The sequence below is a fragment of the Balaenoptera ricei genome, chromosome 3, assembly GCF_028023285.1.
Source record: "Balaenoptera ricei isolate mBalRic1 chromosome 3, mBalRic1.hap2, whole genome shotgun sequence".
NCBI classification, from domain to species: Eukaryota; Metazoa; Chordata; class Mammalia; order Artiodactyla; family Balaenopteridae; genus Balaenoptera; species Balaenoptera ricei.
Window position 1 is genome coordinate 150,153,967 of NC_082641.1, and position 24,672 is coordinate 150,178,638.

Sequence of the window (24,672 nt, forward strand, 5' to 3'; positions counted from 1 at the left end):
GAAAGGATGTGGGGTGAGAGGGGGGACTTGTGTAGTGGTAAAGAAGCAATGGAAGACTGTTGCCTCTGCACAGCTCCTGCTCTGTACATCTGCTGCCAAGCACTTGGTGGTAGGCTTGGGGTCACTGGTCAACAGGGCTTGTAGTTCTAGACACAGAGCAGGAAGGAACAAGGAGAAACTAAAACCCAGCGGTATTTCTACATCTTTTTCTCACACCTCTAATCACAACAACCTTCAGAAAGTCATGGCTGCTACTTCACTTCCACCTTCTAAATCTCATATAGATTTCTGTTTTGCTCAATTCTAGCCCACAACCATACAGGGAAATGAGTTCTGGGAAACTTAATTCTTATTTAGCCCAATAGACACAGTACAAAACCACAACAATATGCTTCTAAATTTTGTAAATTGAATTTAGTTTCAATTTTAGAAGCAGTACTCACTTGAACAGGAAAAAGCAGAGCTAAGAAACATGTATGACTTTATAATTTTTTACAAAGCATTCTTAGGTATTGCCTAGTAACATACCTTACTAGCACACATTTCAGAAAGAGAAATTGTTAGTTGTAAATGCTAACTATAAAAAACTATAAGGTGATTATATAAACATTTCTTCATCTTTTGATGGTCAGACATAGAATTTAAGTACGGTTTTTAAACAGTCATCTCTTTAGATCTTCTGAAAAAATGTCTAAGGAGAAAAAGGAAGTAACATTTATTGTGCACTATGCCAAGAATTTCTTATGTGTCTTATTTCATTTAACTCATGTACCAAACCTGTGAGGCTCCTAAGAGTGAAGTAACTCAATACCAAATTCATGTGAAAAGGTTGAAAATTCATCCCACAATTCAGAGTAACTTATATCTCTAAGTTATCTTTTTCTCTTGACTTAGTTTGTTATTTACTCCTACTTTTTTTAACTTCTTTTTGAAGAAGAGATAACATATATATTAAAGTACATAAGGTGAACTAATCTTAGGAGTACAACTCAATGAATTTTTGTGCATCTACATATATAGTCATGTAATCACCATCCAGATAAAAATATCAAACTTTTCCAGTACCCCTTGATTGATTTTCCTTGGGCCATTTGTACTTCCCAGGTAAACTGCCTTATGTATTTATATTTTTCATTATATGGATGATGTAATTCCTGGAACAATGGTAGGGGGAAGTGAACAATAGCAGTAAAGTGAAAATGTTGAATAATGTGCCTCATAACTGCTTTGAATTACATCTACTTATGTCACTTTCTCATTCTGCTTTTACCCTAAAACAGGTAATCAGATCCTGTCTCTTGGGAGCCTCTCAAAAGATCAGATTTATCCAATGAAACTCAAGGGCATCTCCATCTGCTATTCAGCTCTCAAATCTGCCTTGTGTGGAAATTATGTCAGCTTTGGCGTCTTCAAGTTGTATGGGGACAACCATTTTGACAATGTACTCCAGGCCTTTGTCAAAATGCTGCTGTCAGTGTCCCACAGTGACTTGCTAGTAAGCAATCATGCGTCATGGGAGTCTTTGTATGAAACGAGAAGTAACACCACCACAGGGTTGGAATTGTTATAATGAAGCCCAAGGAGTTAGAATAGCACCAGATCATTTTATGTTTTAGGACAGCTTCTTGATTTAACTTACAGGGTTTGAATAACTATAGTGGCTGTGTTTATATAATTAAATGTGCAGTTTTGAAAACTGCAGCTACCATCTTGTGATAAATTGGTCATCTCAAGTGTTCCAGGTTCTGTGTCTAGAGAAAATATAATTAGCAATTTCAACTAATTGCTTACAACTATACTCATAATTCAGAGAAGGTCTGTGTTTCCTGGAGCAGAAAATGCAGAATGACTATAGGATCTTCTCCTTCCTTCATTTCTCCTCTGTGTACTCCTCTTGCTGTTTGGCCTTGCTTTCCATTAAAATTCAGGTGTGGTGGACAGAGTGCTAAACTGGAAGTTGAGTGGCCTGGTATGTAGTCTCAACTCTGCCACTTGCTGGTCATTTACCTTGAATAAATCACCTTCTCTATTTCTCCAGGCTTCAATTTCCTCACCTTTAAAATGAGTAAATTAAACAAAGTGATCTCTAAGTCCCTTTTCTACTCTACCATCTAGTCTCTGTGATTTATGTCTGTTGTTTTCAAACTTTGAGGCCCATCAGAATCACCTGGGGTGCTTGTTGGAATTCAGATTTCCAGGCTCCTCCACTGAGCTGAGTCTGAGTCATTATCAGACTTTTTAAAAAATATCTCAGCCTGATTACACAAAAGCTAATATATGCCCAATGTGGTTGCAGTAATTACTTCAGTAACACAGCCAAATTCATGCTCAGGCTTAGTTTAGGCTTTCCCACCTGCTCCCAGCCCAAGGTTACAAGTAAGATCTGGGGGCCTTCATTAGTCAGCCTGTATGAGAAATGCTCCTTTGACATTCTAATGCACTAGAGGTACCCTCTTCCACCTTTCTAAGCTAGTCTTCATAAAACCACATCTCGGGAGTTCTCTGGCAGTCCAGTGGTTAGACTGCAATTTCACTGCCAGGGACCCAGGTTCAATCCCTGGTCGGGGAACTAAGATCACACAAGCTGCGCGGCGTGGCCAAAAAATACAAAAAACAAAAAAAAAACACATCTCAAGCCAAAGTTGTCAAGCCTCTTTGCAGTAGAATGGAATGCTCATTGAAGGCTGCCTGTACAACAGAAATTACAAAGTGGAAACTTGAGTCAGATCAGCCATGTGTTACAGCCTCCTCATTGAGGGAACTCTTCACTACAGTTGAGGCCCACCAAAAAAAACCTGATATGGTTCTAGGAATTTCTCTAATCTTTTTTCTAGTAGACAAGCAAACCTCTAACTCAGTAATCTCAAAATTGAGGGTGCATAAGACTCCCTTAGTGTACATTTTTAAAATGCACATTTCAGGACCTCATTCCAGAGGTTTTCATTTTGTAAGTCTGAATTGGGAATCAGAAAACTGCATCTTTAACAAGCACCCCATGTGATTCTTATGGAGATAGTCAATCTCACTTTAATAAATATCGATATGGTTTATTTCTCTTATAAGTGTTGTGCTTCTTTGATACTGGTTTGGGTTTCATTTGAGGTTTTCCAAGTATCTTTCTCATGTACTTATCCTTTGCCTGCTATATATGGTAAATATTAAGCCATTTACCAAGTTATGATTTAATTAGATGGGTTGGCATTGTGTAAATATAGCAGACTATGATGCCAAATGCTATTATAACAGCAAATTTCTTTGTGTTAAAAAAAAAGGTTGCCTAGCCACTATTAAGCACTGTTCAGTGTTACAATATTCCAGCCCAGAAAAATCATTCAGTCTTCTATACTGCAGCGATTTTAATTGCACTTAAGTGTTAACCACATAAGGCAAAATTGAAATTACTTACTAGGGTATGCTGTAGCTTCAAATTAGGATTTCCAGAGATCAAGAGATTTTTATTAGAACCCCTTTAAATACTGAATTGAGAATCATTATGTCATTTGTTCCATGTATTTATATTTATGTTTATTTTATGTATTTATGTGTAAGGTCACAATTTCTAATATTATAAATGGCAGTTTTCACTGAGCTGTGACACATCTTTTGCTTCTCTGTGGCTTGACATTTAGTATTTCTGTTATAGCAATATCGGAAACTGAGCCAGTCTTATTATCCACTCCTGGAATGTCTCACCCAGGACCACATGAGCTTCGTCACCAACTTAGAGCCTCCTGTACTCCTGTATGTTCTCACATCTATCTCAGAGGGACTCAGTACTCTTGGTGAGTATCATAGAGAACATTGTTTTCAGAGGAAAGACTTGATTGTGGTCTCTTAATGTATGTGCTTTTGAGATGATCATCCTACAAAGGGGGAAAGATTATTTATCCAAACTGAAAGATTATTTTATAACTATTACCTGCAAGAGAGAAAAATGCCCTTTTTTCATATTTTGATATAGTTTATTTTTTAATCAGCTTAATTAAAGTATAATTTACACACAGTAAAAATTATTGATTTTAAGTGAACATTTCAGTGAGTCCTTACAAACATATATACAGTCATGAACCACCACAGCCAAGATACAGAACATCTTCATCACCGCAGAAAGCTCCCTCCTGACCCCTTCTAATCAATCCCTTTCCCCTAGTCCCAGCCCCAAGGAACCACTATCTACTTTCTCTCACTGTAGTTTGCCTTTTCCAGAATTTCATATAAGTGAAATCATATAACCTGTAGTCCTTTGTGTGTGACTTCTTTCGTTTAGCATAATGCCTCTGAGATTTATCCACGTTTTGCGAAACAGTTTTTATCTTTCTATTGCTGAGTGTTATTCTACTGTATGGATTACCACGTTTGTTAATATGTTCATCAACCAATAACATTTGGGTTGTTTCCATTATTTGGTTGTTTTGAATAATGCTACTATGAACATTCATGTACAAGTCTTTCTGTGGACAAATATTTCTCTTGAGTAAATACCAGAGTGGAATTTCTGGGTTGTACGCTAAGTGTATATTTAACATTATTAAAAACTGCCAAACTCATGGACATATATACACTACCAAATGTAAAATAGATAGCTAGTGGGAAGCAGCCGCATAGCACAGGGAGATCATCTCGGTGCTTTGTGACCACCTAGAGGGGTGGGATAGGGAGGGTGGGAGGGAGACGCAAGAGGGAGGAGATAATGGGGATATATGTATATGTATAGCTGATTCACTTTGTTATAAAGCAGAAACTAACGCACCATTGTAAAGCAATTATACTCCAATAAAGATGTTTAAAAACCAAAAAACAAGAAACTGCGGAACTGTTTCCCAAAGTGATTGTACCATTTCACTCCCCCAAGCAATGTATGAGAACTCCAGTTGCCCTATATCTTCCCTAACACTTGCTATTATCAGTCTTTTTAATCTTAGCCATCCTCGTGGGTGTGAAGTGGAATCTCCTTGAGTTTTTAATTTGCGTTTCACTAATGAATGATGATTTGAGCATCTTTTCTTGCTTATTTGCCATTCATCTATCTTCTTGGTAAAATATTTGTTCAAATCTTCTACCCAATTTTGTTGACTGGGTTGTTTTATCTTGGAAGTTTGTTATATATTCTGGATACAAATCTTTTATCAGATCTATGTTTTGCACGTATTTTTTCAGCCTTGGCTTGTCTTTTTTATTTTCTTAACAGTATCTTCTGAAGAATAAAAGTTTTCAGTTTTGAGGAAGTCCAATTATTTTTTTCTCTTACAGTTCATGTCTTTTTGGTCCTATCCTAAGAAATCTTTGCTTATTAACCCAAGGCCATAACGGCTTTTTCTATGTTTTCTTCTAAAAGTTTTATAGTTTTAGCTCTTATGGTTAGGTCTATGATCCATTTCAATTTAATTTTTGTATGTAGTATTATGAGGTAAAAGCTGGGATTCCTCTTTTAACGTGGATATTCAGTTGTTCTAGCATCTTTTGTTGAAGAATATCCTTTATTTGTTAGACTACTTTGTGCCATTTCTATACTGTCCTAATTTTATAGTAAGTCTTAAAATCAGATAGTATAGCCCTCTGATTTTGTTTTTCTCTTTTTAAATTGTCTTGGCTATTCTGGGTCCTTTCCCTTTTTTATAAATTTAGAGTCAACTTGTCAGTTTCTCTTGTTAGAAAAAAAATGAACAGGGGAATTATTATTGGGTTACATTGAATCTCTAGCCCAGTTTGGGGAAAACTGACATCTTAGCAATATTGAGTGTTCAGTTCCTGGCAATGGCATATCTTTCCATTTATTTAGATCTTCTTTACCTTTTCTCAACAGCATTTTTGAAGTTTTGAATATATAAGTCTTGTCCATATGTTGTTGTATTTAAAACTATTTTTTGTTTTTATGCTGTTGTAAATGGTATTGAGTTCAATTTCTATTGTTTTTGCTACCATGTAGAATTGCAATTGATTTCTTTGTACGCTGACCATGTATCCTGTAACTTTGCTAAACTGACTTATTAATTCTGGTAGCCTTTTGTAGATTTCTTAAGATTTTCTACATAAATGTGTCTGCAAATAAAGATAGTTTTACCTCTTCCTTTCCAATCTGTATGGCTTTTTTTTGGCCACACGGCACGCAGAACTTCCCCAACCAGGGATTGAACCCGTGCTCCCTGCATTGGAAGTGTAGAGTCTTAACCACTGGACCACGAGGGAAGTCCCTGTATGGCTTTTGTAATATTTCTTACCCTGTCACACTGGCTGGAACCTACAGTACAACGTTGAATGGAAGTGATGGTAGCGAGCATTCTTTCCTTGTCTCCAGTGTTATGGAGCAAACATTCATTCTTTTTCACCATTCAGTATAATATTAGCTCTAGGTTTTCTGTAGGTTTCTGTAGGTTTATCTTGTTAAGGAAATTCTCTTCTTTTCTAGTTTTCTGAGAGTATTATCATGAATGGGTGTTGAATTTTATCAAATTCTTTTTCTACATATACTGAGATAATCATATGGTTTTTCTTTTTTGGTCTGTTAATACATTACATGATATTAGTCACCACATTGATGGATATTTGAATGTTAAAACAACTTTGCATTCCACACTTGGTTACAATGTATTGTCCTTCTTATATATTACTAGATTCAACTTTCTGTAATTTTGATACAGATTTTTACATCTATGTTCATGACAGCTATCGATGTATTCTTCTATGGTTCTTCTTTTATAGTTTTCTGTTCTTCTCATATCTTTGCCTTGTTTTAGTGTTGGTCTAGGGCCCTCATGAAATGAGTTGGGAAATGTTCCCCCCTCTCTTATTTTCTTAAAGAGTTTGTGTAGAATTGTTATCAGTTCTTCCTGAAATGTTTGGTAGAATTCCCTAGTGAAACCACTAGGCCTAGATTTTTTCTTTGTTAGAAGGTTTTTAACTATAAATTAAATTTCTTTAGTGGATATAGGACTATTCCAGTCTCCTATTACATCTTTCTTTTTTTAATTAATTAATTTATTTATTTGGTTGCGCTGGTTCTTAGTGGCGGCAGGCGGGCTCCTTAGTTGTGGCTCGCCTGCTCCTTAGCTGTGGCTCATGTGCTCCTTAGTTGTGGCTCACGGGCTGCTTAGTTGCAGCTCACCAGCTCCTTAGTTGTGAGCATGTGAACTCTTAGTTGCGGCATGCATGTGAGATCTAGTTCCCTGACCAGGGATCGAACCCAGGCCCCCTGCGTTGGGAGTGCAGAGTCTTAACCACTGCACCACCAGGGAAGTCCCTCCTATTACATCTTGAGTAGCATTTGATAGTTTGTGTCTTTAAAGGAAATTGTCCATTTCATCTAAAGTTCATCTGACATTACTGACATAAAATTGTTCATAATATCCTCTTGTTATACAATTTGATTTCTGTAGGATCTCTAGTAGTATTCCCTCTTTAATCCCTGACATTGGCAATTTGTGTCTTTTTTTTTTTTTCTTTATCATTCTGGCTCCAGGTTTATCAATTTTATGCAGAGAACCAGCTTTCAGTTTTCATTGATTTCTCTATTATTTTTCCATGTTTTTATTTCATTGACTTAAGGTATGATCTTCATAACTTCCTTCCTTCAGTTTCAGGCAGAAGCTTAGGTTGTGGATCTTAGACCTTTCTTCTTTTCTAATGTACACATTTAATGCTTTTATCTAAGCACTACTGTGGCTATAACTGATAAAATTTTTATGTATTTGGGGGCTTTTTTTTTTTTAAAGATTTAATTTTATTTATTTTTGGCTGCATTGGGTCTTCGTTGCTATGTGCAGGCTTTCTCTTTGTGGTGAGCAGGGGCTACTCTTCCTTGTGGTGCACGGGCTTCTCATTGCAGTGGCTTCTCTTGTTGTGGAACACGGGCTCTAGACACGCGGTCTTCAGTAGTTGTGGCTTGCGGGCTCTAGAGCACAGGCTCGGTAGTTCTGGCACATGGGCTTAGTTGCTCCGCGGCATGTGGGATCTTCCTGGACCAGGGATCAAACCCGTGTCCCCTGCATTGGCAGGCGGATTCTTATCCACTGCGCCACCAGGGAAGTCCCAGGGACTTTTTCTATTCAGTTTTAAAATATTTTCTTATTGCCTTAGTGATTTCTTCTTTTACCAATGAGTTATTACGTAAAAGCACATTGTTTAATTTCTGATCTTTCTGTTATTGATTCTAGTTTAATTCCATTGTAGTCATATCAGAGGTTGTTATAACTTTTATATTTATTGAATCTTTTTTATAATCCAAAATATGGTGAATGTTCCATGGGCACTTGAAATGAATGTATGTTCCATTGTTGTTGGGAAGAATGTTCTCTAAGTGTCAGGTCTAATTGCTTGATAATGTGCACATTTTATATATTTTTACTGGTTTTTTGTCTGTTTGTTTTCTGCTTGTCCTATGAATTATCAAGAGAGAAGTGCTGAAGCCTCTAACTATAATTATAGGTTTGTCCATTTCTCCTTTTAATTCTATCAGTCTTTGTATAAATTATTTTGAAGCTCTGTTATCAAGTAAATATATATTTAGGATTGTTATGTCCCCTTGATTAATTTACCCCTTTTATCCTTATGAAGTGATGCTCTTTATTTCTTTAATATTCTTTCCTCTGAAATCTACTTTGTCTGATATTACTTGCCTCTCCAGCATTCTTTTGATTAGAATTAGCCTCTTTTTCCATCATTTCACTTTTATTCTTTCTGTGTCTTTATATTTAAAGTTGGTTTCTTGAAGACAGCAGATATTTTCTATTGCTGTTTTAACAAATTCTTACAAACTTGGTGACTTAAAACAATGTAAATTTACTGTCATATAGTTCTTTAGGTCATAAATCTGACATGGGTCTCACCAGACTAAAATCAAGGTGTCAGCAGAGCCATTTTTCTTTCAAGGAGCAAATCTATTTCCTTTCCTCCTCCAGCCTCTAGAGATCACCTACATCCCTTGGCTCATGGCTGCTGTCCCTCCATCTTCAAAGATAGCAACATTGAATATCTCTGACCATTCTTCCGTAGATACATGTCCCATTGATTCTGATGTCTTCTGCCTCTCTCTTTCACTTTTAAGGACCCTTGGAATTACCTTGGACCTATCCAGATAATCAAGGATGATCTTCCTATTTTTGGTTCAACTGCTTAGCAACCTTAATCCATCTGCAACCATAGTTATTCTTTCCTGTGTAACCTAACACGTTCACAGGTTCTGGGGATTAGGATATGGACATATTTGCCTAACATACAGCATATAGTTGGGTCATATTTTTATATCGAATCTGACTGTCTCTGCCTTCTAAATAGTGTTTCAGCCATTTACATTTAATATAACTACCAGTATATTTGAGTTTAAATTTATAATATTGCTATTTGTTTTTTTTTTATCCTATCTGGGTTTTGTTTCTTTTTCCTGCCTTCTTTTGGTTTGGATTAATTAAATGTTTTTCTAATGAGTTCATTTTATATCCCCTGTGAGTTTATTAGTCATACTTTTTAATTTTTAGTGGTACTCTAAGGTTTACAGTCTACACCATCAAATAATATAATCATAGTTTGCATTCAAATAATTACAGTCTACCTCTCTCCATCTCCATTCCTTCTGGAACTCCAGTTACACATATGTTATGTATATCTGTTATATTGTTCAAAGACTGGAGAGAACTCCTCTGCAGATCTCCAGAGCTCTCTTCTTATATAGTTCCCACTCTCTGATACTCTGTCCCACAAGTTCTAGCTGCCTCAGCCTCCCCAAATTCAACTCAGTGAGACCACTTGGCTTTGTTTGGGTTCCCCTTTCCTGGCCGGTAGCCTGGAAACTGCTTTGCGCAGTAAGCTTGAGCAGTTGGGTAGGTATTATTACCTCATTTGTTTCCCTCCTCTCTGGTTTCATAGTCCTATACTGCTTCTTGTGCAACAATTGAAAACCGTTGTTTCATATATTTTGTCCTGTTTTCTAGTTGTTTATGGCAGAAGGAAAAATTCTCGTAGCAGTTAATCCTTCATGGACAGAGACCGAAGTCTTTTATTATTACAGTTTGTCTTGCCATTCTTTTATCTCATATTATAGTAATACTTTAAGATTCTGAATTAGTTGTGGATGGCTGTGTTGTTCTCAACGTGTGATCTTAGGCCTGAAATCTGCATTTTAACAAGTCTCCAAAGGAATCTTGACAAAGTGGCATAATGCAGGGAATACTGAACTTGAATTTAAGTCCCAGTGCTGCCACTTATGAATGTATGACCATGGACACAGACTCCGTGCCTGATGCTGCCATAGGTGTTTTCATATGTGTACTTTACTCATTTCATTCTCAGAACCACTCTGCATACCAAAACTAGGTTAAATATGCTAATAGCACTGTTTGTCCTTATTTCCTAGTTGATTGTAGGCTTCCTACTTGACAGGAACAGTGTGTCTTTTTTTTTTTTTTTGAACAGTGTGTCTTAATCACGAATTTTTTCCCTGTGCCTAGCATGTGGTAAGTACTCAATAAGTATATATTGAATGAATTAATTAGGTAATATTATTTTCACTATACAGAAGAGTAAGCTGCTGCCCAGAGAGGTGAAACAGCTTGCCTAAGGTCATACAACTAATAAGTGCCTGATCTAGGAGTTTTTCTAACTCTAAAACCCATTCCTCTTCACCTCACCACCCTGCTGGATCCATCTGATAAAGGTCACAATTTGGCAGGTTAATTGTGCCCTGTGTCTTCAAGAAAGAGGATTATTTAGACTGTTGAACATAACCACTTGGGTTTCTCCTTTTCCAACAACGAAAAATTTGCAAAGAGGCATTAATTGGGTTACAGGCAGGCTTCAGTTCTACTATAGCCTCAGTGGGAAAAATGAGAGGGAGGTACAGAAAAGTTGAACCAATGATAGATAATATGCTTAACATGATATTAAATGTTTTTAGTCAATCATTCACTAGCATTTTTAGTTTCAGGCCAGCTATAATTTGTAAAAAGAAAAAGTGATTGTATTTATATATTATATTTTCCATCTTTTTAATCACCCACCACCACCACCACCCGCTACCCCCATACTCTTACATACAGAGACCAAGCACAGGGCTTACAAAAAGCTGCTCTTAATAATGACTCTCGACTCATTCATTTAGTATACATCAGCTGTGCACATGCTATGTACCAGGTTCCATTCTAGACCTTGAGAGTACTGCAGAGAATAAGATAGATAAGGTCTCTGCTCATGTGAAGTTTATATTCTAGTGAGGAGAGATAACAGTAAACACACACACACACACACACACACACACACACACACACACACACAAGAAAATGTCAAGTCATGATAAGTGCTAAACAAAGACTTAAAATAGGATAATGAAGAAGGAATGATTGTATGGCTTTTTTAGAAGTGATCAGGGAAGGCCTCTGAAGATGAGCCCTGGCAGGAATGGGGGTGCCTTCCAGGAAAGCAAAGGATGGCACAGAAGGCAAGACAAGGGAAGGTGGGGGCAAGCTAAAAGTTGAACCAACTGGAAACCACCAGAAATTTCCCCATCAAGTCCATTATTAATAAAATTTTTATTATTAATAAAGGGTATATGTTATTGTCATGAACACATTCTTGAATTGGATGGAGTAAATATTATAAATGTAATATAGAAATAAAACATCCAGGAAGTACATAGAAACTTAGAGACCTTGTTCATTAGTTTCTCCCACCAAAAACATGCTAAAGAGAGAAGAAAGCTATGGATTGGCTAAATAGAATGATAGGCTTGGTGTTTCAGGAATTGAAATAGCCAGGAAAACAAATGGGAAGTGAAAAGGGGAAAACCTACTAGTGTTGGGCACTATGTTACAATCTTTACACATTTTATCTCTTAAGTCTTTAATTTCTCAAAACAAAGTAGGTGGTATTAAGCACATTTTACAGAGGTGCAAATTGAATCTTCGTGTAGTCAAACATCTAGAAGATACAGATTCAACCCTAAACTGCTGCACCACCCAAATAGGCCTTTTGTTTCTGAATTTGCCTTTCACACTATGTTTTTCCAAGACCTTCATCCTCCCCTCTGCTATGGTGAGAAATTTTGAGTCAAAGCCAAATGTAATTTCAACCCCATTATCATTCTTCTGACTCTCAGTTAAGCAACTCTTTCCTATACAGTTAACTTTACAGAACAGCTTTCTGTGATGGGTCTTAGTAAACAAGAGGGCTATTAATGATGCATACGCTTCCCATGGAGACTAGTTGCAGAAGAAAAGGGGCATTTGGTTGTTTCAGTGCCAAACAGTAAGTTGCTAGAGAAGACAAAGTGCCTGTTGGGCTTAAAAAATCTGTCCAAAATTGTCTAAATCATGGATGATAAACACCAAGAGCTAAGACAAAATATGAAAATTCATGACTTCTGCTCATTCTTTTATTTCAGGAGAGTTTCATTGTTTGAATTTCACACAGTAGCTTGAGCTGCAAATAAAGAAAACCAAAAATAATACATAGTCCTCAGCACTATTCATTCTGTTTGTGATCAAATGGCCCATGATCCTTATGATTCCACACTCTTCAATCTACCCTGAAATAACATTTGTCCTTTTCAAAGCCCCCAACAATAGATAAGCCATAATGAAAGCTCTTCTTCTTGCTTTTACTGCAAGTATATATGCTCCAACCTTCATGTCTAAAGTGTTTACCTGGCTTTTTCATAGCTGACTCAGTAGATTGGAACCTTTTAATGCAACCTTCATGGCATGTGGTCACCAAATCTATGTGAAGTTTTTATAATTTTTATATGATAGCATATTGCTCTTCACTGGTGAGGGGAACCATATCTATTTCCTGCTTGCTTCCTTTTGTAGATGTTAAGTTACTTAATCCATTTACTTTCATGATTGGGACTTCAAAGGTAGAAATGTGAAGGAAAAGAGAAGAGCAAACAAGTTCAGCAAGTCTGTGCCTGACTCTTAGGCCTAAATGTTTTCTACTACATTATATACTACCTCCCAGCGTTATAAAAACCAAAGCTTCCTTTTCTGCAAAGTAACCCAGTTAGTGGGGAGAGGTAATCAATCAATCAGTCAATCAATCAACTGCCATAGCTTTAGAAGGAAATAAAAGCTCCTTTCTCAAAAGCCTATAGCTCCACAGTTTCCCAAAACTATTGTCCATGCCCATCTTTTAGACCTTCATTCAACCCCTCATGATCCTGTATCAGCTACCATTATCGTCTATTTTAAATGCATACTTCTATATTTCAAAACCTGCCCCCAAACCTACCTCTATTTACTATGTCATTCCTCTCTAAAACAATGTATGTGAAAGAGTTTTTTAAATTGTAGTGTTATAACAATTCTAGTATTATTACTAAACAAAACTCAAGACTTTTTTTAAAAAACTTTCTCAGATTAGCTTTGCCTACCCATTCTTTAATTAAATCAACTAATATTTCACCTCTAATCTATGACAAGCACACATATGTCTCAGAACCTTAGAGATGAGTAAAATGAATAAGAAAGTAACTATTGCCTTAGGAAGTTTATAATCTGCTGCTTCCCAGCCCTACTCTCCCAATCTACTTCTCTTCGGAATCTACTAAATTTGCCGTTTTTTGAGTGCCCATCACGTTTTTGTTTGTCTTGTTGTTTCTGTTATTAATCATAAACTCCCCAGAATTGTGTCCGTATGTTACCATTAGCCAAAAAATCTGGGCACTGTCATGCTCTGAATCAAAACCATGAACTTTGGATAAGCTAATTATCTCTGAGCTTCATTTTTCTCATTTGAAAAATGCAAACAACAGTACCTACTGTATACAGAAGTGGTTATTAGAGGTATATGAAATGATATTTAGTGTACAAAGAAATCATGTCATTACTTGCTAAAAAAAAATCCTTCAATAACACCTCTGTTGCCTTTCAAATTACATGTAAATGTCTTGACCTACTACTGGATGCCCTCAAGGAAGATCCCAAACTATTTTGTCAGCCTTCTCTCTTATGATTCCTCTACACATTCTTTTACTCACACCAAAAGGTCCTGCTCCCCTTTTTTCACTATGAGGGAAAATTAGTAGTAACTACCATATTTTTTTCCTTCCAGTTTTATTGAGACACAATCGACACTATACATATTTAAGGTGTACAACATAATGATTTGACTTACGTACATCCCGAAATGATTACCGCAGTAAGTTTAGTGAACATCCATCACCGCATATAGGTACAAAATAAAAGAAAAAGAAAAAAATGTTTTTCCTTGTGATGAGTATTCTTAGAATTTACTCTCTTAACTTTCACACATAATATACAGCAGTGTTAGTATATTAATCATGTTGTACATTACACTCCTAGTACTTATTTATCTTATAACGAGAGCTTTATACCTTTTGACCACCTTCATCCAGTTCCCCCTCCTACTAACCCCTGCCTCTGATAACCACAAATATGATCTCTTCTTCTGTGAGTTTGTTCGTTTGTTTGTTTGTTTTTAAAGTATAATTGACCTACAACACTATGTTAGTCCCTGGTGCCCAACATAGTCATTCAATATTTCTATACATTAGATAATGATAAAATACTGTGGTAAGTCTAGTTACCATCTGTCACCATACTAAGATATTATTATTGGCTATATTCCCCACACTGTACAGTTCGTCCCCATGACTCATTTATTTTGTAACTGGAAGTTTGTACCTCTTCATCTCCCTCACCTATTTCTCTCATCCCCCCCACACTCCTCTCCTCTGGCAACCACCTGTTTGTTCTCTGTGTCTATGACTGTTTCTCTTTTGTTATGTTTGTTCATTTGTTTTTTTCTTTAGATTTCACGTATAAGTGAAATCATATGGTATTTGGCTTTCTCTGTCTGACTTATTTCACTTAGCATAATACCCTCTAGGTCAGTTATTTTTACTGTGAGAATTTCTAGTTATTTTTCTCCTCATTCAACTCTGCAGCATATTTTATAAACGATAAGAGAGGTTAATTGGCTCCTTCACAGTAACAACACAGCAAATAACTGGAAAAGATGGAATTTGAAACCAGAGCTGTCTGGCTTCAAAATCCATACCTTTTCACCCTACAATGTACATTGTGCAAAATGTGAAAAATGTCCTTCCTTATGTTTAACTGGAATAAGTTTTCCAAGCCCATCTCAGGTGCTACCTCCTTCACCAAACTGTCCTTGATCCTCATCCAAATACAATATCTCCCTCAAATTTCTCACAGCAGTGTGTCACTCATTTTTGCGCAGCGCTGTGCTAGTGACTTACGTACTAAATCCATGAGCTCTTTGACACCAGGGTGAGGGTTTCCCCTGAAGCAGAGTACTTTGCACCAAGTTTACACCCTGTTTCCCCTGAAGCAGAGCAGTTTGCGCCAAGTAGATATTTAATAAAGTCACTTCAATTGAACAGAGGGTCATTAAGGTCACATATGGAAAATTCTGTCCAATGCAATCCAGGAATCATTTACTTACTAACATGTCTCTATTCCAGGTCCTGTAGTAGACATTGGGTTTAAAGAGATAAAAGCAAGGCAAAAATCCCTGCCCTCAAGGAGTTTACAGTTTGATTAAAGTTCTTTGAAACCAGAAAGTTGTTTTTTTTTTTTAATTTAGGCATTATAGTGAGATGAAACAAACACTTTAGTAATACAAATGAATTCTCATTTGTTGTTCACACAGATACAGTTGTCTCCTCCAGCTGCTGTACCAGTTTAGACTACATCGTCACCTACCTCTTCAAGCACATAGCAAAAGAGGGCAGGAAGCCACTTCGATGCAGAGAGGCTGCCCAGGCTGGTCAGAGACTATTACATTTTATGCAGCAAAATCCAGAGGTCCTGCAGCAGGTAACTGGTGGTTGCTTATCTAGCTTAAGAGAGAAGAGTTTCCCAACAGCCAGTCTGGTCTCTGAATATCCCTTAGAGCAGCTGGTCTTGCCAAGACTCTTTACTGGGTCTTCTCTAGGAGTATTTTCCCTGTAGGTAGGATAGTACACTGGCCTCAGGATTACCCACCCTCCAGAAATCTCTAAGTCATTCATCTCACCTCAGTGAAGCTAGAATTCAAAAAGAGGATAACTCTTCCAGAGACAAGAGAAATAAAAGTCAAAGCTGGAACTAGAAACAGTCAACCTCTGATTTCTTTCCCAGAGCCTCTAATAACGTCATCTTAGGTTTGCCTTGTGAATACTCTGGTATGTTGGGAAACTACCATTTTCTGGGCTCCTGGTCTGTGCCAGGCAACTTGCTGGGAACTTTCCCTTCATCGTATCATTTTCCCCATTTTAAGATGAGAAATCAAGGTTCAGATAGGTCATATTCCCAAGAACATTTAAATAATAAGTAATAAAGCCACGATTTGTTTATTTTCAAATGTTTTCTGACTAGCTAATATGAATTAGGTCCAAGTTTAATATTTTTTAAAAACTCACTTCTGCAAATCACAGTAACAGCATGCATAAAATTAAATATATATGCCAGAAATGTTTCAAAGAGAATAATACCATTTTACTGTGGAGATAGCATCACTATGATATATTCCAGTTCTACTAAATTTGGAAAGTGATATCTTTATACTGCTTCCAGTTGTCTTATTTTGCCAAATTATCTCCATAATAGTCTGTGGTTTGCAAATGTAAACACTTTAACCTGCTCATTTAGCCAGCAAATAAGTCGCCTGCAATCAGCATAAAAATGTCAGTCTGAGTAAATAAATGATGAAAATGAATAAGACAGCCATGGAAGAGGTTTTCTTCCTAGCTGTCATTTTTTTGCCAATATTTAAATGACATTAAGTAAACTTTATTTGTGGTGATGTTTCAGTTAACCAGTTATTTTCCTGGCAGGGAGGTGTGTGATTAAGATTTTGTGTAAATAAGCAAAGGGCTCTGGGCCTATAACTATTTGGTATGACCCTGGAATTGTTACAACATGTTGGTGATTAAACAGGAGGAAGGTAACTCACATTTATTGAGGACTTCCTATGTACAAGGTGCAAGAGCCATTAAGACCCATGAGACATAATTTCTCTCCTTAAATAAGTGTTTCCTGGCAGGTGGTGAGGAGAGACAAGTAACTAACTAATTATGTGATAATTGGATTAACATAGTGATGACAGGAGGAGAGGACTTGCAGAGACATCTCCTCATTTAGACCCCACAACAACCCTGCAATGTGGATATAACCATCCCCATTTTTCAAATGAATAAATTGAAGCACAGAGAGATCAACTGGAAAGTGGAATGTGAACCAAGGTCTGTTTGGCTCAAAAGCCCAAGTCCTTACCACTTACTTACACCATTGATTCTCAGGAGACTAGTTGCCGGATAAGATCTCAGATTCACCTGGAATGCCTTTTCAGAATAACACATTCTATCAAGATTTGGATGCACTGCTCCTCACCCATCCTTCTGCAGTAGCCACTGGTACTGCCGGGAGTGTGGCGTAGCCCTCGGGTGTTTTGCAACAAGAAGGCTGAGAACCACAGAATTAGAGCATGTAGCCAGTGGAGAAAATAAATAACCATGGATTGGCCAGTAATCAGACCCAGCCCTCACCCCACCGGGGCAAGTGACAGGTCTGCCACCTGCCAGTGCTCAACCATGATCACAATATTGTCCCATAAACTTTGGCAGGAACTTTTAAGTGGGTAGAAAATTTTAGCAAAAACCAATAGGCTATGGTCCTAGACAAATACCATCCGACTGTGCAGAACAAGTAATGTGGTTGTGCAGAAGACATTCAAGTTTGTCTTTACTCAGAATTACCATGTGTTTGTTGGTTTAAGTAATTTCTATGTGTTAATAATACTTGGTAATCCTTTACTTTATAGCATATGACTAAGTAGTGATATATCTTTATTAACAGTGGAATACATTCTATTTATTTGGAATGTAGGCTTTCAGATAGCGTTTTAAATATTAATGACTGGTCTTGGGTAGTCAGCATAAATATGATTTGCATTAGCACTAGGTTATATCATCTTGAGTGCCTCTGATGTCAACGATTGGGTATAGTAGTATCTGACATCATCTCCTTAGGTCACTGACAACTTTGACCTCTATTCTTATGCACAGTTTCTGTCGTCTCAAAAGCTCTTTTGAATTGATTTGAAATTTTGACTCTTCCCTTTATGAGGCAGTAAAATTGATAATTATTCAGATGGGAACTGAGCACTGAGTGAAAAATCAATTCCACCCGCTCTCTGCCGCGTATAAAATTACTTCTGAGTCGGCTGGACTGAACGGATGGCCAGAGTAAAAGCAGCAGGCAGGAGTAGTGGGAAGAATTAGCTGGACACAGCTAATAGCCTGAAGGGATAGACTTGGAAAAGAGGGAGTGGGCCAGTTGGGGGTTATTATGAGCAAGGATGGGTCCCATTGATCATCTGTTTGCATCAGCTTTCCAAGACCTTATAAATCAACCCTGAAGAGCAGCAGAATCCAAGATTCAGCCTCTTTCCAGAGGGAATTTATATTAGATTATTCTCATTTTCACACTCAGATGAAAAGTGAGCCATTGATTATTCATTGGTTGCCCATCAAATGCTGTTTTTTTAGATGATTTGCCTATCAGAGGAGGTAATGAACAAGGTTGCTGCTTCATAACTCAAGGTTTCAGTTTTCAAGGCATCTGTGTCAGTTAAGTAATGCCTAACCCTATTAAAAGGAATGGGTTACAAATTGCTTAACAGTGCTGAAAAACTAGACCCTAATGACTAATTGTGCTTGGAGTTTAGAGAGGGTTTGTCAGCTCTTTAAACTAAACTGATGCAATGATACTGCAATTATTTACTAGTTTGAACTGTTCTCCCCCACCCCCCCAACCTGGACCTATATCACTGGAAGCATAGTTGCATGAAGAGTGTCAATTCTAAATTGCAAAAGTTATCTCCTCAAGCTTCCACAGCAAATGAAGCATGAACCCACACAAAGGGTCTTCTGACATTCTTAGAGGCCTTTCCTATAAGACATTTTAAGTGCCTCTCACCTGAAAATGCGTTTATTATGACTTGCTGTGTGGCTTTAGATCTTCAGTGTTTTTAAAAACATTCTCCAAATAAGCCATCCTCCATATTTTGCAAACAAATCTAAATTTGCAAAGCATTAAATTTAATCCATTTGAAGACCTGTTATAATTAAGTGAATCTATTTTAAGTAAGAATTATTGTCTAACCAGCATTGCCCAGTTTACGTATATTAAGCAAAAAAAAAAGAAAAGATGCCATGTTTTTATGTCATTAGAGAGATAAACTAAAGTTTTAAGAACAGGCCAATAGTAACAGTGATTAGGCATTGATCTGCTATAGTAATTTGGAAGATAAAATTTCTACGTGAAACGTTTTCAGTTTTATCCCTGGTCATGTTAAGTGTTTGTATCTATAACTCGAAGGTCAGCATTCATTTAGTTATATCACAGAATGAAAGAAGGATCTACCCAAATTAGGTAGATGAAAGAGCGTGTTTTATAAGAGTAGAAGGGCATTTCAAAGATGGGACTCATTCTCTTTCAGATTATAATAGGACACTGAGGCTGAATGCTTCTCTAAAGCAGAACTTTTATTAAAACTACCTGCTCTAGATAGAGTAGCAACTTCCATATAAGTAGAAAAAGAATTATGTGATGGTTAGCATTACTGATTAGATTATGCAATTAACTTATTAACAAGGTATTTTTAGCAATTATGTTCTCTAAAATTTAAATACACTGAATGGAGGAATTAGAACATTTAGGTTTTAATTTATCTTAACCTCTTCTATTTAACTATTTGGCTCAAGTGAGCTGTACTAAAAACCAGAAAAAGTTCTAATTATAATTATTTCTCTCTCCCTCCCTCTCTCTCCCCCTCCCTCCCACTTTGAGCTAACCTGACATTTAACTACAAATTGTGAAGAGCTGTCAGGAGTTATAAGAATCATACTTCAGTAGGGACGTAAGCTGGAAAGAACATTCACCCTTTTCCTCAATCAGTCAGTCAATCAATGAAAATTGCTTTTGTATAGTGCTCTTCGTGACATGCATCCCAAAGTGAATTACAGCAAAAGGGAAATCATCTGCTCTTTTTTCATTTCTGTGTTTAGATTGAAAGGATATTGCTCAACATTTTGACATACTATACAAGACATCTTTCATACTTAAGATACCATCCCATAGTACTAAGTAGGAGAAAGTGCAGTCACATATTTAACTGATGTTGAGATTTTGGCCTATAGAACCTCAACAAGACTCTCACAGTGGGAGACACTTTAGCAGATGAAATATATTAATGTCTCTTATGCTCTTAAAAAAATTAACCAGGCTTTCTAATGTTATTATAGACATTTCTAGTGAACCCTAAATAGAAAGTATGCTCATGACCCACTAGCTCAGTCTGGTTAATTTGCAGCTATTATCAAAAGTATGGCAGTAGATTGATGTCAAAAACACATGCTGAAAGAACATTCACAACTGGATCAGAGGATAACATGGATTTAAAGGGAAGCCAGGGATAGGTCATTAGACATGGCAAGTAAAAAAGAAGAATAATAGAATTGTGTTTTTGCACATGCTGCTGCAGTCTTGGTCGTCTTCACAGCAACATATGTATGTACTTTGTATTTATTTCTAGGAAAAAAATAGTACTGGCAAAATATTTCAGACACTAGCTTAAGCTTTTTACATATGCATTTAATCTGATTTAATCACCACAGTATCTCTGTGAAGCTGTAGTATTATGAGCACCATTTTACAGATACAGAAACCAAGGCATAAAAAGATTAAGTAACTTTCCCAAGTTACGAGTGGTCAATAAGATCATGTAGTCCATAAGCGGAAAGACTAAAATTTTACCTTGATGTGTTTAGCTCCAGCATTCACATGCTTAACCACAAAGCTATAATTTGTTGGCGGCTGCTAATTTGAAGTAGTATGTATGTTTTGAGCACTTACAATGAGGCAAGTTGAGCTTCCAATAAGTCCCACTGGGGCCATCCTTAAGGTAGAATGATTTAGAGCAGTCATCCTATACCCCAACTTTGTGCTGCAGCCGGAATGAAACAGATGGGCAGTGACCCAAAGAGGCAATGGGCAAGGGAGAGGGAGGTTGCTTTGCCAGCTGGTATAGAAAAGCGCTGTGGCTCCCACCATCACTGACAGAGCTAACAGAGCTTCCTCTCTCTTATTCTACACCCATACCCAATCATTAATTCTGTAGCCAGAAATTGAAGGTATAAAATTTAGCAGGACATGTATCCTTGAGAAGGTCAGAGTCTAATAGTGCAACTGTCTCGTGATGTTCCTTTGTGACTATCCTTTAATTCCTCTGAGGTAGCTCTTGAGGTTTACTCTAACCTGATTTTTCTAGGATAGAATCAATATGGCGGCTGTGAAATGAAGTTGGGGAAGCAACAAGTGCTTTGCATCCATCCCCCATACCCTGCGCGTCTCTAGGCTTTGTCCTGACTCTCACCACTGATTCATCAGTGTTGAATGTCATTTTTCACCTCTTTCTGATTGTAAACAGCTTCTCTTTTTTAAAAGAGGCTTCTACTACTGAGTACCATTAGCTCCACTGAAGTTCCTTCTTAAGGGCCTCTCACATGGGCAAGTCTGAAACTGACTCCTTTGAGCATCCCTCTCCTTCTCCTTTTCATTCTGTAAGGTACTACAGACTAAGGTGCCTATAGAGCCAAGTAGGAAACTTGACTGAGGTAGACAGGAACGACAAACTGTGTTCAGTATACATCCCTGTATAAAGGGGGCAGCCTCCAAAGAGCTCCAGCTAATTGTTGCCCTGTAAGGTGGTAAGACCCAGTGTTGCCAGATATATTGAGATTTCCCCCCGGAGAGAAGCCAGAAATCCAGTTTTGTAAATGTTGGCCACTGATTGAAAATTTAAAATAAAAATACTCTGCAGTTCAGCACTGTATGTCTGGTTACCAGTTTCCCGCCTTTGTATTCTGTACTCTTAGAGAATTTCAGAACTCAGATCTCTTAATGCATGATCCCTTGCATTTCTCATAGCCATCCCATGTGGCCTTGCAACAGTGATATTTTTATTTGTCTCTGATGTTTTGATAATTCTTAAAGCACACTTTTTTAATTTGTTGTTTTAAGAGGATGTCATTATTTTGCTTTTACATATGACTCTATACTTAGGTCTTTAATGAAACTTAAAGAGGGCATTTTATCACATTTGAGTTGTGTCTTTGCATACAGAAGGGGTGCAGTAAACAGGCAATGAAACTCAGTTAACATCTCCCAAACATTTTTTTTTAATTTTCAAAATAACAAGATTTGTTTGAGGCAGAAATAAAGTTCACTTTAGTCAAGTGTGTGTGTGTGTGTGTGTTTGTGTGTGTCTGTGTGTGTGTGTGTGTGAGATCTAATTACTAAGGATCAAATCAGAGTATCTAAGAGGACCAGGGCTGCGCAAAAGTATCTAGTTAATAGCCAGGTAACAAAAGTCCAAAAGGGAGTAAAACTCTTAAGAACGATCAATGTGTGACCACCACCCCTAAAGATCAGTTTAGAAAGTTAAAATATATAATTTTAAAAATGGAAAAACACTAATTTTTAATTAAAATGGCTTTTATCTGTGATATAATAAAATCATTTGTCCATCTTTAGAAGGATGATTCTTGTCCAAATCCTTTGTTATATTCCATATCTTTGCCATTTTGATTTCATTTTTGTTATAGAGATATTTGTTGAATGACTGTTTCAACTGTAACAAAAAATGGTATTTTAAAACAAAACCCTTTTAAAACAAACCTATTCTTGATTTATAAATCATCAAATTAGTGTTATAACCCTATCACCTATCTTTACACGTACCTTTTTTTCCCCAAAGATCACCTCCATCTTGATACTTGTCCCAGCACCTAGCAGAGCCTGAAACCTTGTGATGGTCAATGAATGTCTGCAAAACAAACCAAAAAAATTAATTTTTAAAAGTGCAATCTACAGGCAGTGACTTCAGGTATCAAATCTAACATGGTCATAGACTAATACATAATAAAATAAATGGTAACGCCAAGATAAGATTATATCGTCATATACTATATAATAACCCTGCTGAAATTCCATAAGAAAATTTTATTCTAAACATGGACGAAGAAAGAAATAAGTACTTCAAATATTGTTTCAAATGGTAACAGAACAGAGAAGGTTTGTGGTGAGGTTTTTTTTTTTTGTCTGTTTGTTTGTTTGTTTGTTTTTTCCACTGGGACATGTGTTTTTCTACCTCTAAGCACAGTTTAAAGATGTAATCCATTGATAGCGTAACTTGCCTTATTAATTGAAAGGGATGGAATCCACCAGATGTAGCCCAAACCAGCAGAGAGTTAGGTGACTAAGCAACAGCAAAGACACCATATTGAGTGAGCCAGATTTCAGTCTCCAAGTCATTTATTTCAACCGGTGACAATACATTTAAACTCCTGTGCCTCAGCAGTGATTGATGGTTTAATATCATATATAATTTTTTTAATGAAGGAAAACCATTTAAATATGTTACCATTTGCACTGGTATTCTCCTATGTACATAACTGCATTTAATCATTATGGGGATTGTTTTTATACTTGTGTAATTTGTATCCAAGAAATAACTGTCAAAACCATCTCATGCTGTTGCTGGAAATGGTACAATGTGCTTCATACTTGAATAGATTCATTCTTCCCTGCACATAATTAAGAGTGTTGGAGCTTTCACTGCTACCACATAGGAATTCCATGTTTACATTTCTGAGAATGAAAAATTAGCCACAATTTGCTTTTTCGGGCTCCCATTTTCTGGGGCTGTGATATTTAAGTACCTTAGTTCTGTACCAGTATATGATTTGAAGAGTTTGATTTTAAGACTTTTAATATTAAAATACATAATAAAATTTTATTATCTAGTTATAAGAGGGTTTAGCCTCTTATTAAAGTTGCTAAATCAGACCTGGATTAGCATCATAGTGGCACAGTTTGATATGGAATACTCAAAAGTCAAGTTCGAGGGAAGGGATGGGTTTTGTTGTTGTTGTTGTTTTGGGGGTTTTCTCCTATACCCACCCCTTGCACAAAATAACAAGGATGAAATGCATGTATGGAAACAAACAAGGAGCAATTTGGGATGCTGGAGAAGGAGTGGAGGTGTCAGCCTAGGATGGTACCCTTAGGCGAGGCAGCTGGTATATGTAGCCTTTTGTTTATCTGCTACTGGTTTATGTAGCCTTTAGGCCGGCACCAGAAACAATCACTCCTACAGGGTCAGCTGCTGGTCAGAAGCAAAGTAAGAAAAGATTTTGCGTTCAAATGCGCAGCCATAATTTCTGTACAGCTGGCACCTGCTACTGGTGCACAGCATGAAGGTGAAAGGTCAAAGAGGCAGTTGTTCAAAACTCAAGAATGGCTTAAAGGGACTTGTAGATTAATCTGCTTTATTAACTTCTGTATATTAGATAACTATTGCTATGAATGACAGTACATCTTTTTGAATAAGTCGCATCTCTTTCTCTTTTAAATTAGCTTTTGAGTAATGAATATTAAATAGAAAGCATTTCAGGGGTAATTAAATGAAAACAGAATGATGTCATTTTACAATTATATTTGTGTGTTTATAGAATAGGGGAATTATAATGTTTTCCAAGGAGCTAAAAAAAAAGAGCCGGCTTCATAAAGAAGAATTTGAAATAAATAAGTTAGATGTCCATTAGCCTTTGTGTTTAAACTAAAAAATATGATGTAGTTTGCGACTTAACATAGAGTCACT

The 24,672-nt window shown here is 36.8% G+C and overlaps 1 protein-coding gene across 4 annotated transcripts in view; it reads left to right on the forward strand.

Annotated features, from left to right (window-relative positions):
• RANBP17 (RAN binding protein 17) overlaps positions 1-24,672 on the forward strand; it is a 322,665-nt gene that overhangs the window by 277,839 nt on the left and 20,154 nt on the right. For 3 of the 4 annotated variants that reach the window (XM_059917665.1, XM_059917663.1, XM_059917664.1), the window contains 3 exons: positions 1,281-1,495; positions 3,644-3,782; positions 15,619-15,785. In XM_059917665.1, the coding sequence (XP_059773648.1) occupies positions 1,281-1,495; positions 3,644-3,782; positions 15,619-15,785 (521 nt within the window). The remainder of the gene's footprint in view (positions 1-1,280; positions 1,496-3,643; positions 3,783-15,618; positions 15,786-24,672) is intronic. The other variant, XR_009502445.1, reaches the window with a different exon arrangement.